Source organism: Vulpes vulpes, chromosome 7, assembly GCF_048418805.1.
Source record: "Vulpes vulpes isolate BD-2025 chromosome 7, VulVul3, whole genome shotgun sequence".
In the NCBI taxonomy this organism is placed as follows: Eukaryota; Metazoa; Chordata; class Mammalia; order Carnivora; family Canidae; genus Vulpes; species Vulpes vulpes.
In genome coordinates, this window is record NC_132786.1 from 67,261,429 (window position 1) to 67,282,859 (window position 21,431).

The 21,431-nt window shown below is 34.4% G+C and overlaps 1 protein-coding gene and 1 pseudogene across 1 annotated transcript; both read left to right on the plus strand.

Moving 5' to 3' along the window:
• Positions 1-1,047: 1,047 nt before the first annotated feature.
• On the plus strand, positions 1,048-1,999 carry LOC112911023 (olfactory receptor 2AK2-like; annotated as a pseudogene).
• Positions 2,000-20,439: 18,440 nt separating this feature from the next.
• Positions 20,440-21,378, plus strand: LOC140599513 (olfactory receptor 2T33-like). The gene has a single exon (XM_072762663.1). It carries the CDS (start codon positions 20,440-20,442, stop codon positions 21,376-21,378), a length of 939 nt encoding a protein of 312 aa, XP_072618764.1.
• Positions 21,379-21,431: the final 53 nt, after the last annotated feature.

The window sequence follows — 21,431 nt, forward strand, 5'->3', positions numbered from 1 at the left end:
TAGATTTAATTACAAATGTAATTGATAAAGTTATTTAAGTAGATATTTGTGACTTTCCATTTATGGATCTAAGAATAATATAGTAGTTCTTAAACCTACCATTGTGAATAAAAAAGTATTGCTTCCTCTCTCTGACAAACATTCTGCAATATACTTTAAGTGGATATGATTTTAATTTGTTAAACTCACAGTGAAGGCCTTTATCATTAATGCACCAGAACTACATTTAATTCAATTCCTTCAGGATTGGAATCTGCTTAAATATATTGATGAATATAATAACATAAAATCTGTTAGTCCTCAATATATTTATTTTATGTTAATGTCAGTTGAACCTCTCCTTTGGAGTTTCATTTAAATCAGAGAAGTGACAAATGGAATGTTGGAGGAGGAGGAGTGTGGGAGGTAGGAAATTTCTTATTATTTGGATATAGATTCAAGATATCTTTTAGATGTTTCTAAATTTACCACTCATTTTTGAACTTTTTTCTCTCACCTATCAAATAAAATATTGTTTGTTTGTTTGTTTATTACCTATTTATTATAGGTGGCATGAACTAAAATAATTTCTTTATCTGGAGGTGTTTTTTTTTCCCCAGCATTTAATGTTTTTGATATTTAACACAGTATTATCTTTGGAATTAAAACTTGGAGAAAAGCTGATTAGATAGCTTTGCATATGCTTAACAGAAGGCCTAAATCTGTTTTGTGTTGACCAAATATGTTGTGCCAAATTTATCACTTTTATGAGTGAATTAACAATATGATATTTTTATAATAAAAGAACACATGTTCAACCTATTATGTTGAAGATATTCAAAAGAGAGGGAAAAAAATTTTATTTCCAATTTAAAGTTGTAATTTAATTATACATTCTGTAACAATCTTTATTTTTGTTTCATCATTTGTTAAGTGGCTTTCAATCAGTAGACACAGAATGCATTATTTAAATGAATGAGATATATTCACTAAGAATATTGAAAATAAGTTTCTTGCATTTAATAACCATCACTTTATTTTCTCTTAAAAGGCAATCAGTGCTGTTACATGGAATTTTCAGATATTATCGGCTTTGACATTTTGATTTAAGTCATGAAGACAGGAAATAAAAGTGTAGAAACTGATTTTATACTCTATTTTTTTTCCAATGTGCTCAAATAGATACGCTCCTCTTTGTTGCCATTGTAATCCTCTTTTCCATGGCTCTGATGGGGAACATCATACTGGTCCTTCTCATTCAGGTGGACACCAGACTCCACACTCCAATGTACTTTCTACTCAGCCAGCTCTCCTTTATCGACATCATGTACATCTCCACAACAGTGCCCAAGATGACCACTAACTTCTTATCAAACAGTAAACATTATTGGGCTTTGAGATTCAAACCTTTGTATTCTTGGCCCTTGGTGGGACTGAAGCCCTCCTCCTTGGTTTCATGTCCTATGATAGATATGAAGCTATCTGTCATCCTTTACATTATCTTGTTCTCATGAGCAAGAAGATCTGTTGGTTCATGATCACAAGTGCATGGGCCAGTAGTTCTACCAAAGTTTTAGTGCACACACTGTATGTATTTCAACTTTGGTTCTGTAGGTTTTGGATCATTAACCACTTTTTCTGTGAAATTCCATAACTTTTGCCATTGGTCTGTCAGGATACTTCCCAGTATGAGTGTACAGTCCTCCTCAGTGGGCTTATCATTCTGCTGCTACCATTCATGGCCATTCTGGCTTCCTATGCCTGAATAATTACTATTGTGTTCCAGATGAGCTCAGGTAAAGGACAGATAAAAGCTGTCTCCACTTGCTCCTCTCACCTGATTGTGGCAAGCCTATTTTATATAACTACTCTCTCCACCTATACAAGGCCTCACTCCATGCATTCTCCAGAACAGGATAAGGCAGGGGTGGTGTTTTATACCATCATCACACCTCTTCTGAACCCACTTATTTATAGCCTGAGGAATAAAGAGGTGATCAGGGCCATAGAAAGAATGTAGTGTGCATGTATATTTGTACAGAAAATATGACAAGAATCTTTATTGATTAAGATTGAACAATATAAAAAGCTGTGCTAGAATACTGCCTAGACAGATAGAATGTTCAATGTAACATGCAATAAATGTTTATTAAATAAATTGATAAATGTTTTGATTCCTTTTGGTTTAAGAAATAATTGAAATACCATTAGGAACTAGATGGATATTTAATATAGAGCTAGGAAAATAGTGTAGTATTCCAACGTGTTTAACTTTTAAAGATATATAACTCAATCCTGCTACCCCAGTGTTTCCATATCAAAAATATATTGAATTCCCTTTGTAACACCTAAAGTGCAATACATAGAGCATATAGTCTTTTAAAAAAATTTTAGAGTGTATAGTCTATTGAAGCATATGACATCAAGAGAATCTGTAAATGAGCACACAGTAACAGAGAAAAGTATATAATGCATTAATTTATCTTTTCACTCAAAATTTTTTTTTCAAAAAATGTTTTAATATTTTACCTGTGTGTATGGTGCTGTAACAAGAACTGGTGATGTAAGATTTATCAAAAATATAAATTGACTACTATAATTAGTGTGGAGAGACAGTTAATCAATTAAAAATAAATTTTATAGTGTACCAGAGTAATATTTGTCATAATTATAAGGCAGGAAGTTACAATAGTTGCAATTTTATGTATAATTTCCTGGAAAAGGCAAACTAAGAATGTGGTATTTGATTTAAAACTAAAAGGAGGGTTCCCTTTTCTCCGCATCCTCTCCAACATTTGTTGTTTCCTGCCTTGTTAATTTTCCCCATTCTCACTGGTGTGAGGTGGTATCTCATTGTGGTTTTGATTTGTATTTCCCTGATGGCAAGTGATGCAGAGCATTTTCTCATGTGCTTGTTGACCATGTGCATGTCTTCCTCTGTGAGATTTCTCTTCATGTCTTTGCCCATTTCATGATTGGATTGTTTGTTTCTTTGGTGTTGAGTTTAATAAGTTCTTTATAGATTTTGGAAACTAGCCCTTTATCTGATATGTCATTTGCAAATATCTTCTCCCATTCTGTAGGTTGTCTTTTAGTTTTGTTGACTGTATCCTTTGCTGTGCAAAAGCTTCTTATCTTGATGAAGTCCCAATAGTTCATTTTTGCTTTTGTTTCTTTTGCCTTTGTGGATGTATCTTGCAAGAAGTTACTGTGGCTGAGTTCAAAAAGGGTGTTGCCTGTGTTCTCCTCTAGGATTTTGATGGAATCTTGTCTCACATTTAGATCTCTCATCCATTTTGAGTTTATCTTTGTGTATGGTGAAAGAGAATGGTCTAGTTTCATTCTTCTGCATGTGGATGTCCAATTTCCCCAGCACCATTTATTGAAGAGACTGTCTTTTTTTCCAGTGGATAGTCTTTCCTCCTTTGTCAAATATTAGTTGACCATAAAGTTGAGGGTCCACTTCTGGATTCTCTATTCTGCTCCATTGATCTATGTGTCTGTTTTTTTACCAGTACCACACTGTCTTGATGACCACAGCTTTGTAGTACAACCTGAAATCTGGCATTGTGATGCCCCCAGCTATGGTTTTTTTTTTAATATTCCCCTGGCTATTGGGGTCTTTTCTGATTCCACACAAATCTTAAAATAATTTGTTCTAAGTCTCTGAAGAAAGTCCATGTTATTTTGATAGAGATTACATGAAACGTGTAAATTGCTCTGGGAAACATTGACATTTTCACAATATTATCTTCCAATCCATGAGCATGGAATATTTTTCCATCTCTTCGTATCTTCCTCCATTGCTTGCAAAACTGTTCAGTAGTTTTTAGGGTATAGATCCTTTACCACTTTGGTTAGGTTTATTCCTAAGTATCTTATGCTTTGGGGTGCAATTGTAAATGGGACTGACTCCTTCATTTCATGTTTCTTCAGTCTCATTATTAGTGCCTAGAAATGCCACTGATTTTTGGGCATTGATTTTGTATCCTGCCACAGTGCCGAACTGCTGTATGAGGTCTAGCAATCTTGGAATGCAGTCTTTTGGGTTTCCTAGGCACATTATCTTGTCTTCTGCGAAGAGGGAGAGTTTGACTTCTTCTTTGCCATTTTGAATGCTGTTTATTTCTTTTTGTTGCCTGATTGCTAAGGCTAGGACTTCTAGTACTATGCTGATGAGCAGTGGTGAGTGGACATCCCTGTCTTGTTCCTGATCCTAGGGGAAAGGCTCCCAGTGCTTCCCCATTGAGAATGATATTTGCTGTGGGTTTTTAGTAGATGGCTTTTAAGCTGCTGAGGAATGTTGCCTCTATCCCTACACTCTGAAGAGGAGGGAATCTGAGATCAGGAATGGATGCTGTATTTTGTCAAATGCTTTCTCTGCATCTATTGAGAGGATCCTATGTTTCTTGTTTTTTCTCTTGCTGAAATGATCAATCACATTGATTGTTTTATGAGTGTTGAATAAGCCTTGCATCTGGGGAATAAATCCCACCTGGTCATGGTGAATAATCTTCTTAAAGTATTGTTGGATCCTATTGGCTAGTATCTTGTTGAGAATTTTTGCATCCATGTTCCAGAGATATTGGTCTATAATTCTCCTTTTGGGTGGGGTCTTTGTTTGGTTTTGGAATTAAGGTGATATTGGCCTCATAGAACAAGTTTGGAAGTATTCCATCTCTTTCTATCTGTCTGAACAGCTTTACTAGAATAGGTATGGTTTCTTCTTTAAATGTTTGATAGAATTCCCCTGGGAAGCCATCTGTCCCTGGACTTTTGTGTCCTGAGAGGTTTTTAATGACTGCTTCAATTTCCTCCCTGGTTATTGGCCTGTTCAGGTTTTCTATTTCTTCCAGTTCCAGTTTTGGTAGTTTTTGGTTTTCCAGAAATGTGTCCATTTCTTTTAGATTGCTTAATTTATTGGTGTATAGCTGTTCATAATATGTTTTTAAAATTGTTTGCATTTCCTTGGTGTTGGTGGTGATCTCTCCTTTCTTATTCATGATTTTATTAATTCGAGTCTTCTCTCTCTTCTTTTTAATAAGGCTGGCTAATGGTGTATCTATCTTATTAATTATTTCAAACAACCACTCCTAGTTTTGTTAATCTGCTCCACAGTTTATTAATTCTCTTCTCCAATTGAATGATCTGTTTGTTGTTTTTTCTCTAGCTCCTTTAGGTGCAAGTTTAGCTTTTGTATTTGAGTTCTTCCCAGTTTTTGAATGGATGGCTGTATTGCGATGTATTCCCCCCTCAGGACTGCTTTTGCTGTACCCCAAAGATTTTGAACAGATGTGTCTTAATTCTCATTAGTTTCCATGAATCTTTTTAATTATTCCTAATTTCCTGGTTGACCCTTTCATCTTTTGGCAAGGTCATACTTATCCTCCATGTGTTTGAAATCCTTCCAAACTTCTCGTGATTTAATTCTAATGTCAAGGCATTATGATTTGAGAATATGCAGGGGACGATCCCAATATTTTGGTATCAGTTCACACCTTAATTGTGACCCAGTATGTGGTCTATTCTGGAGGAAGTTCCATGTGCACTTCAGAAGAATGTGTATTCAGTTGAGTTTGGATGTAAAGTTCTGTAGATATCTGTGAAATCCATCTGTTCCAGTGTATCATTTAAAGCTCTCATTTCTTTGAAGATGTTGTGTTTAGAAGACCTCTCAAATGTAGAATGCGCTAGATTGAATCACCAAGTGTATTATTATCTAAGTATGTCTTAACTTTGGTTATTAATTGATTGATATATTTGGCAGCTCCCACATTCGGGGCATATATATTGAGGATTGCTAAGTCCTCTTGTTGGATAGATCCTTTAAGTATGATGTAGTGTCCCTCTTCATCTCTCACTGTAGTGTTTGGGGTAAATTTTAGTTTATCTGATATAAGGATGGCTACCCCTGCTTTCTTTTGAGGACCATTTGAATGGTAAATGGTTCTACAACCTTTTATTTTTCAGGTTGGAGTTGTCCTTATGTCTAACACGAGTCTCTTGTAGACAGCAAATAGATGGGTCCTGCTTTTTTATCCAGTCTGACACCCTGCACCTTTTGATGGGGTCATTAAGCCCGTTCTCGTTCAGAGTTACTATTGACAGATATGAGTTTAGTGTCGTCATGATATCTATTCAGTCGTTATTTTTGTGGATTGTTCCACTGAACTTCTTAAAGGGAATTTTAAGAGTCCCCCTTAAATTTTCTTGCAGAGCTGGTTTGGAGGTCACATATTCTTTCAGTTCCTGCCTGTCTTGGAAGCTCTTTATCTCTCTTTCCATTCTGAATGAGAGCCTTGCTGGATACAGTATTCTTGGCTGCATGTTTTTCTCGTTTAGGACCCTGAATATATCCTGCCAGCACTTTCTGGCCTGCCAGGTCTCTGTGGAGAGGTCTTCTTTTATCCTAATGCTTCTCCCTATAAAAATTAGGGATTTCTTGTCTCTTGCTTCTTTATGGATTTTTTCTTTATCTTTGGAATTTGCAACTTTCACTATGAAATTTCAAGGTGTTGAGCGGTTTTTATTGATATTGGAGGGTGGGGACACTCTATCTCCTGGATCTGAATGCCTCTTTTCCTTCCCATGTTAGGGACGTTCTCAGCTTTGATTTGTTCAAATACACTTTCTAGACCTCTGTCCTTTCAGCGCCCTCTGGAACCCCAATTAATTGTAGATTTTTCCTTCTTAGGCTGTCTTTTGTTTCCCTTAACCTATCCTCATGATCTTTTAATTGTTTTTCTCTTTTTCCCTCAGTTTACCTCTTTGCCATCAACTTGTCTTCTATGTCACTCACTTGGTCTTCTACCTCGTTAACCCTGGTTGTAGGACCTCCAGTTTGAATTGCATCTCATTTAATTTTTTATTTCAGCCTGATTTGATCTAAATTCTGCAGTCATGAAGTCTCTTGAATCCTTCATGCTTTTTTTCTAGAGCCACCGGTAGCCTTATAATTGTACTTCTGAATTGACTTTCTGACAATTTTTCAATTAAATTTAATTTAGTTAACATGTAGTGTAGTATTAGTTTCAAGGATAGACTTTAGTGTTTCATCAGTTGCATATAACACCCAATGCTCATTACATCAAGTGCCCTCCTTAATGTCCATCACCCAGTTACCCCATCCCTCCCTCACCTTACCTCCAGCAACCCTGTTTATTTATTAGAGTTAAGAGTCTCTTATGATTTGCCTCTCTCTCTGTTTTAATCTCATTTTACTTTTACTTCCCTTCCCCATGTTCATCCCTTTTGTTTCTTAAATTCCATACATGACTAAAATCATATGGTATTTGTCTTTTTCTGAATGACTTAGTTCATTTAACATATTGCTACCTAGTTCCATCCACATCATTGCAAATGGAAAGATTTCATTTTTTTTATGGCTGAGTGATATTTCATATATGTATATGACAATTTTATACATTCATCTGTTGATGGACATCTTGCTTCTTTCCATATGTTGACTTTTGTGGACATTACTGTATGTATGAACATTGGGGTGTAGGTGCTCCTTCCAATCACTTTTGTATCCTTTGGAAAAAGACCTAGTTTTACCATTGCTGTATCATAGGGTAGCTCTATTTTTAACTATTTGGGGAAGTTCCATACTGTTTTCAAGAATGGCTGCACGAGCTTGCATTCCCACCAAAAGTTTAAGAGGGCTCTCCTTTCTCTGCATCCTCACCAATATCTGTTGTTTCCTGAGTTGTTCATTTTAGCCATTTTGACTGGTGTGAGGTGGTATCTCATTGTGATTTTGATTTGTATTTCCCTGATGCTGAGTGATTTTAAGCTTTTTTTTATGCGCGTTAACCATTTTATGTGTTCTTCACAAATTTATTTTTTGAATAATTATTCTGTATTTCATGTTCACAATAAGATTTATTTTGTAGCAAAATAGCCTGGGAATGTATCCATCCAGAAGAGTATAAAAAATGGTTTCCTTATTTGAATTAATTTGTCAATTACATAAAAGATAATCATTTAGCTTAGCCTACAACTTTGAAAGTCCATTATTTATTTTGTTTGTTAACCAGTCTTCTCACTGTCAAGAAAATAGTTGGAGTAAAAAACTGAAAGAACAAAAATGAATATGGAAACAATTTCTGGAAACTGGGTTTTGAACTAATGGTATTTCATTGATGCCTGGTTTCTCCCCTTAGTTTTCCAGAGAAAAATAATGTACTCATGTCTCATCTACTTTAAGTTCAATTCCAAAATAATAGTAGAGTTGCCTGCTTTTAGTTATTGGCATGTTGAATGAGAGGAGTTATCATGGTTCCTGGAATAGTATTTTCTACATTTTTTTAAATTCATCCATGTAATGTCAGAATTGCTACATATGTAGTATGTAAATGAGAATCAGGGTCATTTTAGCTTTAAAATTTAGGATCTAATTTTAAAAAATTAAAAAAACAGAAACCTGGGTGGCTCAATCAGTTGAATTTGACTCAAGAGTCAAATTAACTCAAGTCATGATCTCAAGGTCCAGGGATTTGGCCCCCTGTTGGACTCCATGCTCAGCAGGAGTCTCCTTGAGAATTCTCTCCCTATCTTTCTGCCCCTCTCCCTATAATAAATAAATAAATCTTTTATAAATAGACAAATAAGTACCAAATTAGGACATGCCCACTACATTAGTCATTATGGTATTTGATATAGAGCATATAGATGTGAAGAGTGAAGCTTCACTAAATTCCGGGAAGACCACATTGAAGTTTGGATAGAAATTAGACACTGAACCTAAAATGACATTGGGTTCTGTGCTATCATAGGTTTTATACAAGCAGAAAATAAATGGGTATGTGATTTTTTAAATTGTTTTTTTATAAATTTATTTTTTATTGGTGTTCAATTTGTCAACATATAGAATAACACCCAGTGCTCATTCTGTCAAGTGCCCCCCTCAGTGTCCATCACCCAGTCACCCCCACCCCCCCACCTCCCCTTCCACCACCCCTAGTTCATTTCTCAGACGTAGGAGTATTTCATGTTCTGTCTCCCTTTCTGATATTTCCCACTAATTTTTCTCCTTTCCTCTTTATTCTCTTTCACTATTTTTATATTCCCCAAATGAGTGAGACCATATCATGTTTGTCCTTCTCCGATTGACTTATTTCACTCAGCATAATACCCTCCAGTTCCATCCATGTCGAAGCAAATGGTGGGTATTTGTCATTTCTAATGGCTGAGTAATATTCCCTTGTATACATAAACCATGTTCTGTTCATCAAAATAGCTATAGTAAGACATAATAATGAGCATATCACTCTCATGCTCTTATTCAATGATAAAATATCTATAATACATAAAATAATTTATTTTTTAAAAAACAGGCACAAAGATAAAAAGGTAAAGTCTTATCACGTGATATTTCCTCTTAAAAATTGATTCAGTTGTGTGTAACTTCAAAGGTTCAAAATGCAGGATAGATTTAAAGTCCAGAGTACTTTTAGTACATCTGTTGTACAGCACACATGACTAAATGTACATTTAGTACATCTGTATTGTATTGTACAACAGATGTACTAAATGTACATTTAGTCATCTGTGTTGTACAACAGATGTACTAAATGTACTCTTGACTTTAAATCTATCCTGCATTTTGAACCTTTGAAGTTACAGACAACGGAATCAATTTTTAACAGGGAATATAACGCGATAAGACTTTATCTTTTTATTTTTGTACTTGTTTTTTAAAAAATAAATTATTTTATGTATTATAGATATTTTGTCATTGAATGAGAGCATGAGAGTGATATGGTCATTATTATGTCTTACTATCAGCTATTTTGATGAACAGAACATGTATATTATTTAATGACATAATGGCTACTAGTCATCTATAAGGTGCCAAAAACATGCTAATATTTATGAAAGATATTTTGCCCATTTAAAAATTTGCAACATGGGCATAAAGGAGGGCATGTGTTTAGACTAGCACTGGGTGGTATACCCAACTGATAAGTTATTGAAGACTACATTGATGCAGTATGTGTTAGCTAATTTAATTTAAATAAATAAATAAATAAATAAATAAATAAATAAATAAAATTAAAAATTTCACTGTTTACTAATTAATTTTTATTAAAACAAACTAAAGATTTGCTATACTACAGAGTCCCAAAATAATCTTGGTAATCATTAATCTATTGGTCTTTGAAAGAATGAATTTGTCAGGAAAACACAGATGTCACATAAATATGAAAGAAGTCATTTCATACACATCTAATTCTACTACCTTATATACTTACACATAAAGGAAATGGAGAGCTTGAGACTTTAGTGAAAAGATAATCCCAGAAAATAAATTCTCCATACTTTATTTTCAGATGAGTCCATATGCCTCAGAGTAATTTTGGGCAAGAGATTTATTTTTGCAAGTCTTAATTAACCAGTTAGATAAGTACCCAAGTAACCAGTTAATTGAATAAGGTAATTAATTTGTTAATAATTTAATCAGGTAATAAGTTAACCTATCATCAACATTTAAGGATGTTTGATTACTAGTAACAAAATGTTAAAGCCTTCAAATAAAACAATATTTTACATAACTCAGGGTTATATTCATCTATGAAATTAGTTTTTTGCAATGCACACATTTAGTTAAAATCAACATTTTGTGAGTACATATTAGGTATAAATATTAACCATTGAGAGGTCTCCAAACTGAGACAATTTCCCTGTAATTATGAGTGTACATTATGATAACATGACCAATATGGTGGTAAATGTTCTGGAGCAGTATCTGTGTAGCTGGAAGCATGGTATATTGAAGCCATGTGGTTACACACATGTAATATTGATAAATAAAGGCAATTTTATTTCCTCCAATAACAAAATGAGTAATAATAGTTTTACATTTAGTTTGTGTATTTTTAAAATTAAACAATCTCATCATGACATTGAAGTAAATCTTGAGATTTACTTCATATATAAATATATGTGAGAAACAAGAAAAAGTCATAATTAGGGTATATATATATCTCAAGAATATTGGCTAAAATACATGACTATGAGGCTTTTTCAACACAGAAAAACTTAAGCATTGGAAAACTGGGAAGGCATAGTATTTTCCTGTCTGTCTCTCTTTCTCTTTTAATTCAATTAGCCAACATATGGTACATCATTTGTATCAGATGTAGAGTTCAACATTCACCAGTTGTATATAACACTCAGTGCTCATCACATCACATGCCCTCCTTAATGCTCATCACCTAGTTATCTCATTCCCCCACCCACCTCTCCTCTAGCAACACTCAGTTTGTTTCCTAGAGTTAAGAGTCTCTCATGGTTTGTCTCCCTCTCTGGTTTCTTCCCATTCACTTTTCCCTCCCATCCCCTATGATCGATAATTGTCTTTCTGTGATTGACTTACTTCACTCAATATAATACCCTCTAGTTCCAACCATGTCAATGTACTTGGTAAGATTTCATCCTTTTGATGGTTGAGTAATATTCCATGGAATATATATAATAAATATTATAATTTAATCACGGCATTAAGTGAAAAGAAATATATAATATATATTATATATATATTTATATATATATCTCCATCTGTCGATAGACATCTGGGTTCTTTTCACTTAATGCCATGATTAAATTATGTGTGGCATACTAACAAGATAAACAAGATAATAGACATATGTGTACTGCAATACATCCTTGTTGTCCAATTTACTTGTAACAAAAATATTGTGTCAACAGCAGAGATTATGGTAGGATGAGTAACAAGCACTATCATGGCTACTTAACATAGCCTTGAAAGTCTTACATGCAGCAATTAGACAAGAAAAAAGTTATATAAAAGAAATTGGCAAATTGGCAAGAAGACTGTTACTGTTTTGCAGGTGACATGATGCTACCTATAAGAAAGTACTAAAAGACTTCCCAGAGACTTTTAGAACCAATAAATAAATCTAATGTTATTTTAAGATATGGGATTAATATGTAAATTGTATTGTATTTTGTGTGCTAATAATCTCTATCTCTATCAGATAGAGAAATCAGAAAAATGTATTCTATCAAACAGAATATGATATCAAAATAATAAATTTAAGCAAGCTGGTGAAAAACCTGTACATTGAAGGCTTTAAGATATTCATGAAATAAAGTACACATGAATAAATGGGGAAAAACATGCTCATAAATTGGTAGTATTAATATTGTTAAAATTCCATACTAATCAAAGCAATCTTACAGATTTAATAACATTCCTACCAAAATAACAATCACATTTCTCAAAGAAAAAAAAAACAATTTTAAAATTTGTGTGGGGCACCTGGGTGGCACAGTCAGTTAACTATCTGCCTCTTGGTTTTGGCTCAGGTCATGGTATCAGGTTTGTGAGATCCAGCCCCATGTTGGGCTCTGTGATCAGCACATAATGTGCTTAAGATTTCTCTCCCTCTCCATCTGTCCCTCCTCCCCATTCACTCAGTCTCTTTATAAAATAAATAAATCTTTAAAAATCAATAAATGAATAACATTTCTGTGGAACCATAAAAGACCCCAAATAGCCTAGAAAATCTTGAGAAAGAAGGTCAATGCCACAGGTATTTTACTCCCTGATTTTACTCTGTACTACAAAACTATACTGGTCAAGTTTGACATAAAAATATTGACATAAAAATAGACACATGGATCAATGGAACAAAATAGCCCAGAAATAAACCCACACATATATGGTTGATTAATTTTGTAATGAAGGCAAGAATATACACTCAGTAAAGGCCAATCTCTTCAGTAAGTGATGCTGAGAAAACTGGATGCAAAAGACTAAAACTAGAGAACAATCTTACACAACATACAAAAACCAACTCAAAATGCATTTAAAAACTAAATTTAAGGGGCACCTGTGTGCCTCAGTTACTTAGGCTTCCGCTTCTTGATCTCAGTTTAGGTCTTGATCTCAGGGCTGTGTGTTCATGAGCTCTACCCTGGGTGTGTAACGTACTTAACAACAAAATGAAACAAAAATAACCCAAATTTAAGACCTGAAACCATAAAACTTACAGAAGAAAATATAGGTGATAATGTCCTTGACATTAGTTTTAAAGATGTTATTTTATCCCTCATTCCAAAGGCAAGGGAACAAAAGCAAAAATAAACATATGGGATTGAATTAAACTAAGAAGCTTCTGAGCAGCAAAAGAAACCATTAACAAAATGAATAACCAATTTGAATATCTATATGGAACCAGAAAAGACACCCACTAGCCAAAGTATGCTGAAAAAGAAAACCAAACCTGGAGGCATCACGATTCTGGACTTTAAGATACATTACAAAGCTGTAGTCATCAAGACAATATGGTACTGACACTAAAATAAAAATACAGATCAATGGGACAGAATAGAGAATCCAGAAATGGACCCTTGACTCTATAGTCAATTAATCTGCAACAAAGCAGGATAGAATATCCAATAGAAAAAAAGAGAGTCTCTCAAAAAAATGATATTGGGAAAACTGGACAACAATATGCAGAAGAATGAAACTAGACCAGTTTCTTAGAGTATACACAAAAATAATCTCATAATCAATGAAAGAACTAAATGTGAGACAGGAACCCATCAAAAACCCATCTTCTCTTATAAGAGAAGACATGCAGCAATCCCATTGACCTCAGCCACAGCAATTTCTTACTAGGCACGTCTCCAAAGGCAAAGGAGACAAAAGCAAAAATGAACTATTGAGACTTCATTGGGTTAAAAAGCTTTTGCACAGCAAAGGAAATAATCAACAAAACTAGTAGGTAACCTACAGAATGGGAGAAGATTTTGCAAATGGCATATCAGATAAAGGGTTAACGTACAAGATCTATAAAGAACTTATCAAACTTGAAACTCCCCCCCCCCCAAAAAAAGTAAAACAAGCAAAAAAAAAAAATCTAGCCAGGAAATTGGTGGAAGACATGAACAAACATTTCTCCAAGGAAGACATACAAATGGCTAATAGACGAACAACAAAAAATGCTCAACATTATTCTTCATCAGGGAAATACAAATCAAAGCCACAATGAGATACCGCTTCACACCTGTTAAAATTAACAATTCAAGAAACCACAGATGTTGGCCAGGATACAGAGAACGGGGAACCCTCTTACACTCTTGGTGGGAATGCAAACTGTGGTACAGCCACTCTGGAAAACAGAGTATGGAGGTTTCTCAAAAAGTTAAAAGTTAAAAATAGAACTACCCTATAACCCAGCAACTGTACTAATAGGTATTTACCCAATAAATAAAAAATAAATGATTCCAAGGAACTAATGCACCCTGATGTTTATAGAAGCAATGTCCACAAATGCAAAAATATGGAAAGAGGCCAGATGTCCATCAACCAATGAATGAAAAAAGAAAATAGTGGCATAGTTACATACATATACATATGCATGTATACATACGTAGTTACATACATACATACATACATATACATGTATATGTATATACACATACATATATATTTCAGCCATAGTTACATATATATATATATTTCAGCCATCACAAAAAAATGAAATCTTATCCTTAGCAATGATGTAGATGGAACTAGGTAGCATTATGCTGAGTGAAATAAGTCAGTCAGAGACAGACAAATGTCATTCAATTTCACTAATATGTGGAATTCAAAAAACAGAACAGATGAACATATGAGAAGGGAAGGAAAAATAAAATAAGATAAAAATAGAATAGGAGGTAAACCATAAGAGTCTTAACTATAGGAAACAAACAGGGTTGCTGGAGGGGCGGAGGGTGGGAAGATGGGTAACTGGGTGATGGGCATTAAAGGGGAGGCTTATGTGTGAGCACTGGGTTTTATATTCAATTGATTAATCACTAAATTCTACCTCTGAAACTAATAATACACTATATGCTATCTAAATTGCATCTATTATTTCTTAAGATTTTATTTATTTATTTATTCATGAGAGAGAGAGAGAGGCAGAGACATAGGCAAAGGGAGAAGCAGGATCCCTGCAAGGATGCTGATGTGGGACTCGATCCCAGGACCCCAGGATCACAACCTGAGCCAAAATCAGACACTCAACCACTGAGCCACTTACGCACCCCTAAATAGAAGAACATATTCACAAATTATATTGGATAAAGTGTTAATATTCAAAATATATAAAGAATTTATAAAACTCAGTAACAAATTTAGTCTGATTGAAAATGGGTAGTGGTTCTAAATAGACATAGACCCAAAGAAGACAAAGAGGACATATAAATGGCCAACGGCCACGTGAAAAGGTTTTCAACACTACTAAATATCAGGGAAATGCAAATGAAATCCACAATGAGATCTCATCTTCACTTGTCAGAATGTCTATTATCAAAAAACAAGAAAGAAAAAGTTGGTAAGAATGTTTGCAGCAGCAATGTCCACAATAGCCAAACTGTGGAAGAAGCCTCGGTGTCCATCAAAAGATGAATGGATAAAGAAGATGTGGTTTATGTATACAATGGAATATTACTCAGCCATTAGAAATGACAAATACCCGCCATTTGCTTCAACATGGATGGAATTGGAGGGTATTATGCTGAGTGAAGTAAGTCAATCGGAGAAGGACAAACTTTATATGGTCTCGTTCATTTGGGGAATATATAAAATAGTGAAAAGGAATAAGGGGGAAAGGAGAAAAAATGAGTGTGAAATATCAGAAAGGGAGACAGAACATGAGAGACTCCTAACTCTGAGAAACGAACTATGGGTGGTAGAAAGAGAGGTGGGCAGGGGGTGGGGGTGACTGGGTGATGGGCACTGAGGGGGGCACTTGATGGGATGAGCAGTGGGTGTTATTCTATATTTTGGCAAATTGAACACCAATGGGCTTGATCATTTTAATTACTGACTTTGACAAAATTTAATCTCTTAATAATGCATTATGTAATCTCACTCATCAAATATTTAATAAGTGGTACAAGTATCACATTAATTCACTTCTTGGTGTGTTTTTGAATCATTTCTTTTCATGGATATATATTTATATTTGCTTTTAGTTGATTTTCTCTTATCTTAATTTTTCTTTAGCAATTTGTTTATTTTAGAAGGAGAGTGAGATCAGGGGGAGGAACAGAGGGAGAGAGAGACACACTATTTAGCAATCTCCACATTTAGTGGTGGAGTCAGATGATGGGCTTGATCCCATGGTCCTGGGATCATGACCTGAGCCATAAACCATGTTACAAGGCTTACTGACTGCCACCCAAGTGCCTCTGTCTCATTTTAATTTTAGTGAATCACAGCTTGTTAAAAGAACGTAGGAATATGGGAATCTTTAAAATCTTTGAAAATTAAACAATTTTGTTATTCAAAGATTCAAATTTATGCAGGTCTGTTATACTTATAAGATAGTATTTTTAACAAAAGGTGTCAATAGGACACAGCCCTTAACTGTTGACACTGATCTGAGGAAGTTTGATGCTGCCAGAATATAAGAGGCTTTCTCCTCCAGAACAGATGTCTTAGGATGACCCTGTTCAAAGAGGATACAGATCCAGCTTGTTGAAGTCATCATTTTTATCTTTGTGAGTAGGTCTTTCATAGTCATTTCTAATATTTAGTAATTTTTTATCAATCCTGAACTCTAGAAAATCCAAATTTGCATTACTTTCTCCATGTAGTTTTACCAATAAAATTATATGCTTATCTATCCCACAATGTGAAAAACTAAAAGGTATGCTAGCCGACACAAACATGGGTAAGACCCATGCAATAACTTATCAATTCAGTTACATAACTGATTTAGCTGTGATCATATTATTGTTAACAGAACCTATTAACTGATCATGCCAATATTCTGAGGAAAAATTATGATTTTGTGTTATGTTTGGGCAATGGGGATCAGAAAAATATGGAAGGAATATTATCGATGTGCTGTAATTTTTCTGTGACTATACTGAGAAAATGAAAAGGAATATTTATACTCATGCCTTCTATTATCATTGAAAATATTTTGCAATTTAAAGACATACAATGTCATCATCATTGGTACTAAAGGACTGAATACAGAAAAATTGATAGCTGTTTTACACCAAAGAGAAAAAAATAATCAGACTACTACATTTTGCATGTCTTAGACTATTCAATGTTTAACTTTCTCTCTTCCACTTAATAACATTTAAATATTTTATTTATAGGATGAATTAATTTCTCATCTGGATTTCCAAACTCTTTGAATACATAGTCAGTTAGTTAGGAATAATCCTATAGAATCCTCTTTGTGTAGATGTACTAATATTTTAATTAAGAAAATTGTGTCTCTTGTGTAATACTGAAAGAATAGTTAAGAAATTTAAAACAAAAATAATTTAACATTATTATTTCTTGAAAAAAATATAATTTCCTATCAGTGATTTTATTAACTGATGTCTTTAATTGATTTTCTGGTAAATACTATAAACCAATAGCATGTTGAATAGACAATTAGTTCTATGACAGGGAAAATTGTCTTAAAATATGCCTAATCCATTCAAAAGTTATTAGTGATTAGGCATAATCACTATGCCTAAGTGAAAATATGCCTAAATCCATTCAAAAGTTAAATGCTAATATTTCCAAATTAAAAAGAAACCCAAAATTATAAACATCAAAAGAAAAGGTATCATGACAAAAAGTATTTGATAAATTAAATAGTAATTTTAACTTCTGTAATGACTAAATTAATCTTTCTTACATATGTGTAAAGGGAAAAGAGAAGCTCAAATTTCTGTATTATTAAGCTATATTTGTTCACATTATAACAATTTTTAAAAATCTCATTAAGGTTAAATTTAAATATAAAGCTGAAATGAATGAGAGCATCTCAAATTTCTATAGATGGATGGAATTAATAAAGAAAATGTTACATATACATAGAAAGGAATATTTCTCACCTTAGAACAGAAAGAAATTCTGACACATGTTATGACATGAATGACTTTTGAGGACATGATGTTAAGTGAAACAAGCCAATCCCAAAAGACAAATTCTGTGGAATTCCACTAGACTCAAGATCTTATAATAATCAAATTTACAGAGCCAGACTAGAAAAATGTTGTTTTCTAGTTTCCAGGGACAGGGTGAAACAGGAAATCATTGCTTGATGGGTACAGAGTTTTTGTTATAGATTATGAAGAGTCCTGGAGTTACATATTGGTCATGGTTGCAGAATAATGTGAATATACATAATGACACTATAATGACATACATTTAAAAATGGGTAAGATCACAGCAAAAGTTATTTTAGGAAACTTACCCAACACTCTGCAGTTATTAAATTACCGATTGACTTTAAGTATATGTTTAGTTTTATCGTTATTCAATAATGAGAAAGTAGAATAATGGAAATAAGGCTTCAAATCAAAGAAAAGAGTTAGGGTGGTTTTGAGGTTATTCACAAAAGCAATAAAGAAATCCATAATTAGGTAGCTTATACAGTTACTAGGTGTGCAGGATGCAAGTTTTGCTGATATGGGGTGTGCAAATAACAAAGTTTTAGGAAATGCAGTTAGGAGAAAGTATGTGTCCAGAGTATTTAAATTTGAAACAACCCACTAAAACCCAGAACTAGAATCCTTCTAAGACAATAATTATTCTGAAGCAGTGGAGTTAGGGATTGAATGAGATTTTTGCCCTGTCTTTCTCTGTTTTGATTAGCATTTCAATATCGGAGGCATATGGAATTTGCAGATAAATTGAATGACCATAGAAGAGGTGGATTCCTGACATCCAATTTCATTATTGAATTAGAATGTATCTTTGTGAATGAATTAGATTATTTATTTCTTCAAGTATGATCCCATTCATTCAATATGTGTAAACAGTTTCAGTATTAGAAGATCAGGGATGAAAATCACTTAGGAGATTTAGATTCTCTTGAGAATGAAGAAGAAATGAATTTATTTCTGTATTGGGTACTAATACGTTTTATTTTCACATTTCCCCCAAAAAGATCATGTATCTGTGACTTTCAGGAGAAACAGTATCATTACACAAAATCACTTTATATAGTTAATAAAACGTTGCATACAGTATCATAGTCTTGCTTTGGAGAACATAATTTTAAAAAGATTTTATTTATCTATTCATGAGAGAAACAGAGAGAGAGGCAGAGACACACACATGGTGGAGGGAGGAGAAGCAGGCTCCACACAAGGAGCCCAATTTGGGACTCCATCCTGGGAATCTGGGAACACACTCTGAGCCAAAGACCAAAGCTCAACCGCTGACCCATCCAGGTGTCCCATGGGGAACATATTCCAAGAAGCTAATTATTATATTCACTTTATAACTTGATAAAATCAAATGAAAAACACTAACAATTCCAAATTAAGTTAGGTTAATATCTACAGAATAATGTCTTATTTTTTCCTATTTTTATTTTATTTTATTTTATTTTATTTTTTATAATAAATTTATTTTTTCTTGGTGTTCAATTTGCCAACATACAGAATAACACCCAGTGTTCATTCCATCAAGTGCCCCCCTCAGTGCCCATCACCCAGTCACCCCCACCCCCCACCCTCCTCCCCTTCCACCACCCCTAGTTCATTTCCCAGAGTTAGGAGTCTTTATGTTCTGTCTCCCTTTCTGATATTTCCCACACATTTCTTCTCCCTTCCCTTCTATTCCCTTTCACTATTATTTATATTCCCCAAATGAATGAGAACATATAATGTTTGTCCTTCTCCGATTGACTTATTTGACTCAGCATAATACCCTCCAATTCCATCCACGTCAAAGCAAATGGTGGGTATTTGTCATTTCTAATGGCTGAGTAATATTCCATTGTATACATAAACCACATCTTCTTGATCCATTCATCTTTCGATGGACACCGAGGCTCCTTCCACAGTTTGGCCATCGTGGACATTGCTGCTAGAATAATGTCTTCTACTTCTGACACTTGAAAATATGACTTCTCTTATTTGGAAAGAAAAAAATGCCTTCCAAGATTAATCAATGTAAGAAAAATTATCTGATTTTGGTAGGTTTAAATAAATTTGTTGTGTTATATTTACATATTCCTCATTAATAAGTGCCTAGCTTTTATATTGCTGAACATATTAATTTAATTCAGCTACTAATTTAATTCAGCTACTAGTTAATTTAATTCAGCTATGTTGAATATTCATAATAAAAGCAAATACAAACATAAAGGAAAAGGTGAATAGTTTACTTCTTCTGCATGATGTTGATATCAAATAGTACAAGATATGCTGACAACTTACACTCAATTTATCATGAAATTTTATTGATGATACCACTTAAGCAAATAAAACTTGAGAAAATTATTAAAAAGGTAGAATTAATTTTATCCTCAAGTTAAAAACCCTGCAAATCACTGATGAAGGATTCCAAATAGATTTCAACACTTTCGAGCAAATCATTTTCATGAAAAATGTAATTGAAATAGACACTGTAAATGATGAAAACTATCAAATATTTCTTCATTTGCAGAGTTATTCCTTTCTGAAATCATGAACATCTGGAACACCACCTCAGATTTCATTCTCCTGGGACTCTTTAACTACACAGAAGCCCACCTATTTCTCTTTGTGATGATTCTGACAATTGCTTTCAGCTCCCTGGTGGGCAATGCCCTCATGATTCTCCTGATTCACCAAGATTTCCAGCTCCACACACCCATGTACTTCCTACTGAGCCAACTCTCCCTCATGGACATGATGCTGATCTCCACCATTGTGCCCAAAATGGCAGCTGACTACTTGAGTGGCAAGAAGTCCATCTCCCCTGCTGGCTGTGGGTTGCAGATATTTTTCTTCCAAACTTTGGGAGGGAGTGAGTGCTTCCTCTTAGCAACCATGTCCTATGACCGCTATGTGGCTGTTTGCCACCCACTGAGGTACCCCGTTCTCATGAGCTGGCAATTATGCCTGAGAATGACCATGGGGTCCTGGTTCTTGGGGGCAGCTGATGGGCTCATGCAGGCTGCTGCCACCCTGAGTTTTCCATTCTGTGATGCACATGAGATCAATCATTTCTTCTGTGAGGCCCCCACTCTGGTGCGTTTGGCTTGTGCTGACACGTTTGTTTTTGAGTATGTCATGTATATCTGCTGTGTATTAATGCTGCTGGTTCCATTTTCTCTCATCCTGATTTCCTACAGTCTCATCCTTGCTGTGGTTCTCCAGATGCGTTCTAGAGAAGCCCGCAAGAAGGCTTTTGCCACCTGCTCCTCACATCTGACTGTGGTGGGACTCTTTTATGGAGCAGCTATTTTTATTTATATGAGACCCAAATCCTACAGGTCAGCTAACCATGATAAAGTGGTGTCAGCCTTCTATACTATCTTCACCCCGGTGTTGAACCCCATTATCTACAGTCTTAGAAACAGTGAAGTCAAAGGAGCCCTGAGAAAGTGTATGGGTCAATGTGCTACCATAAATCATGAGTAAGAGTACATTTCTTTGCACTAAATTTCAAGCTCTTACAATACTGACTGTGTGAG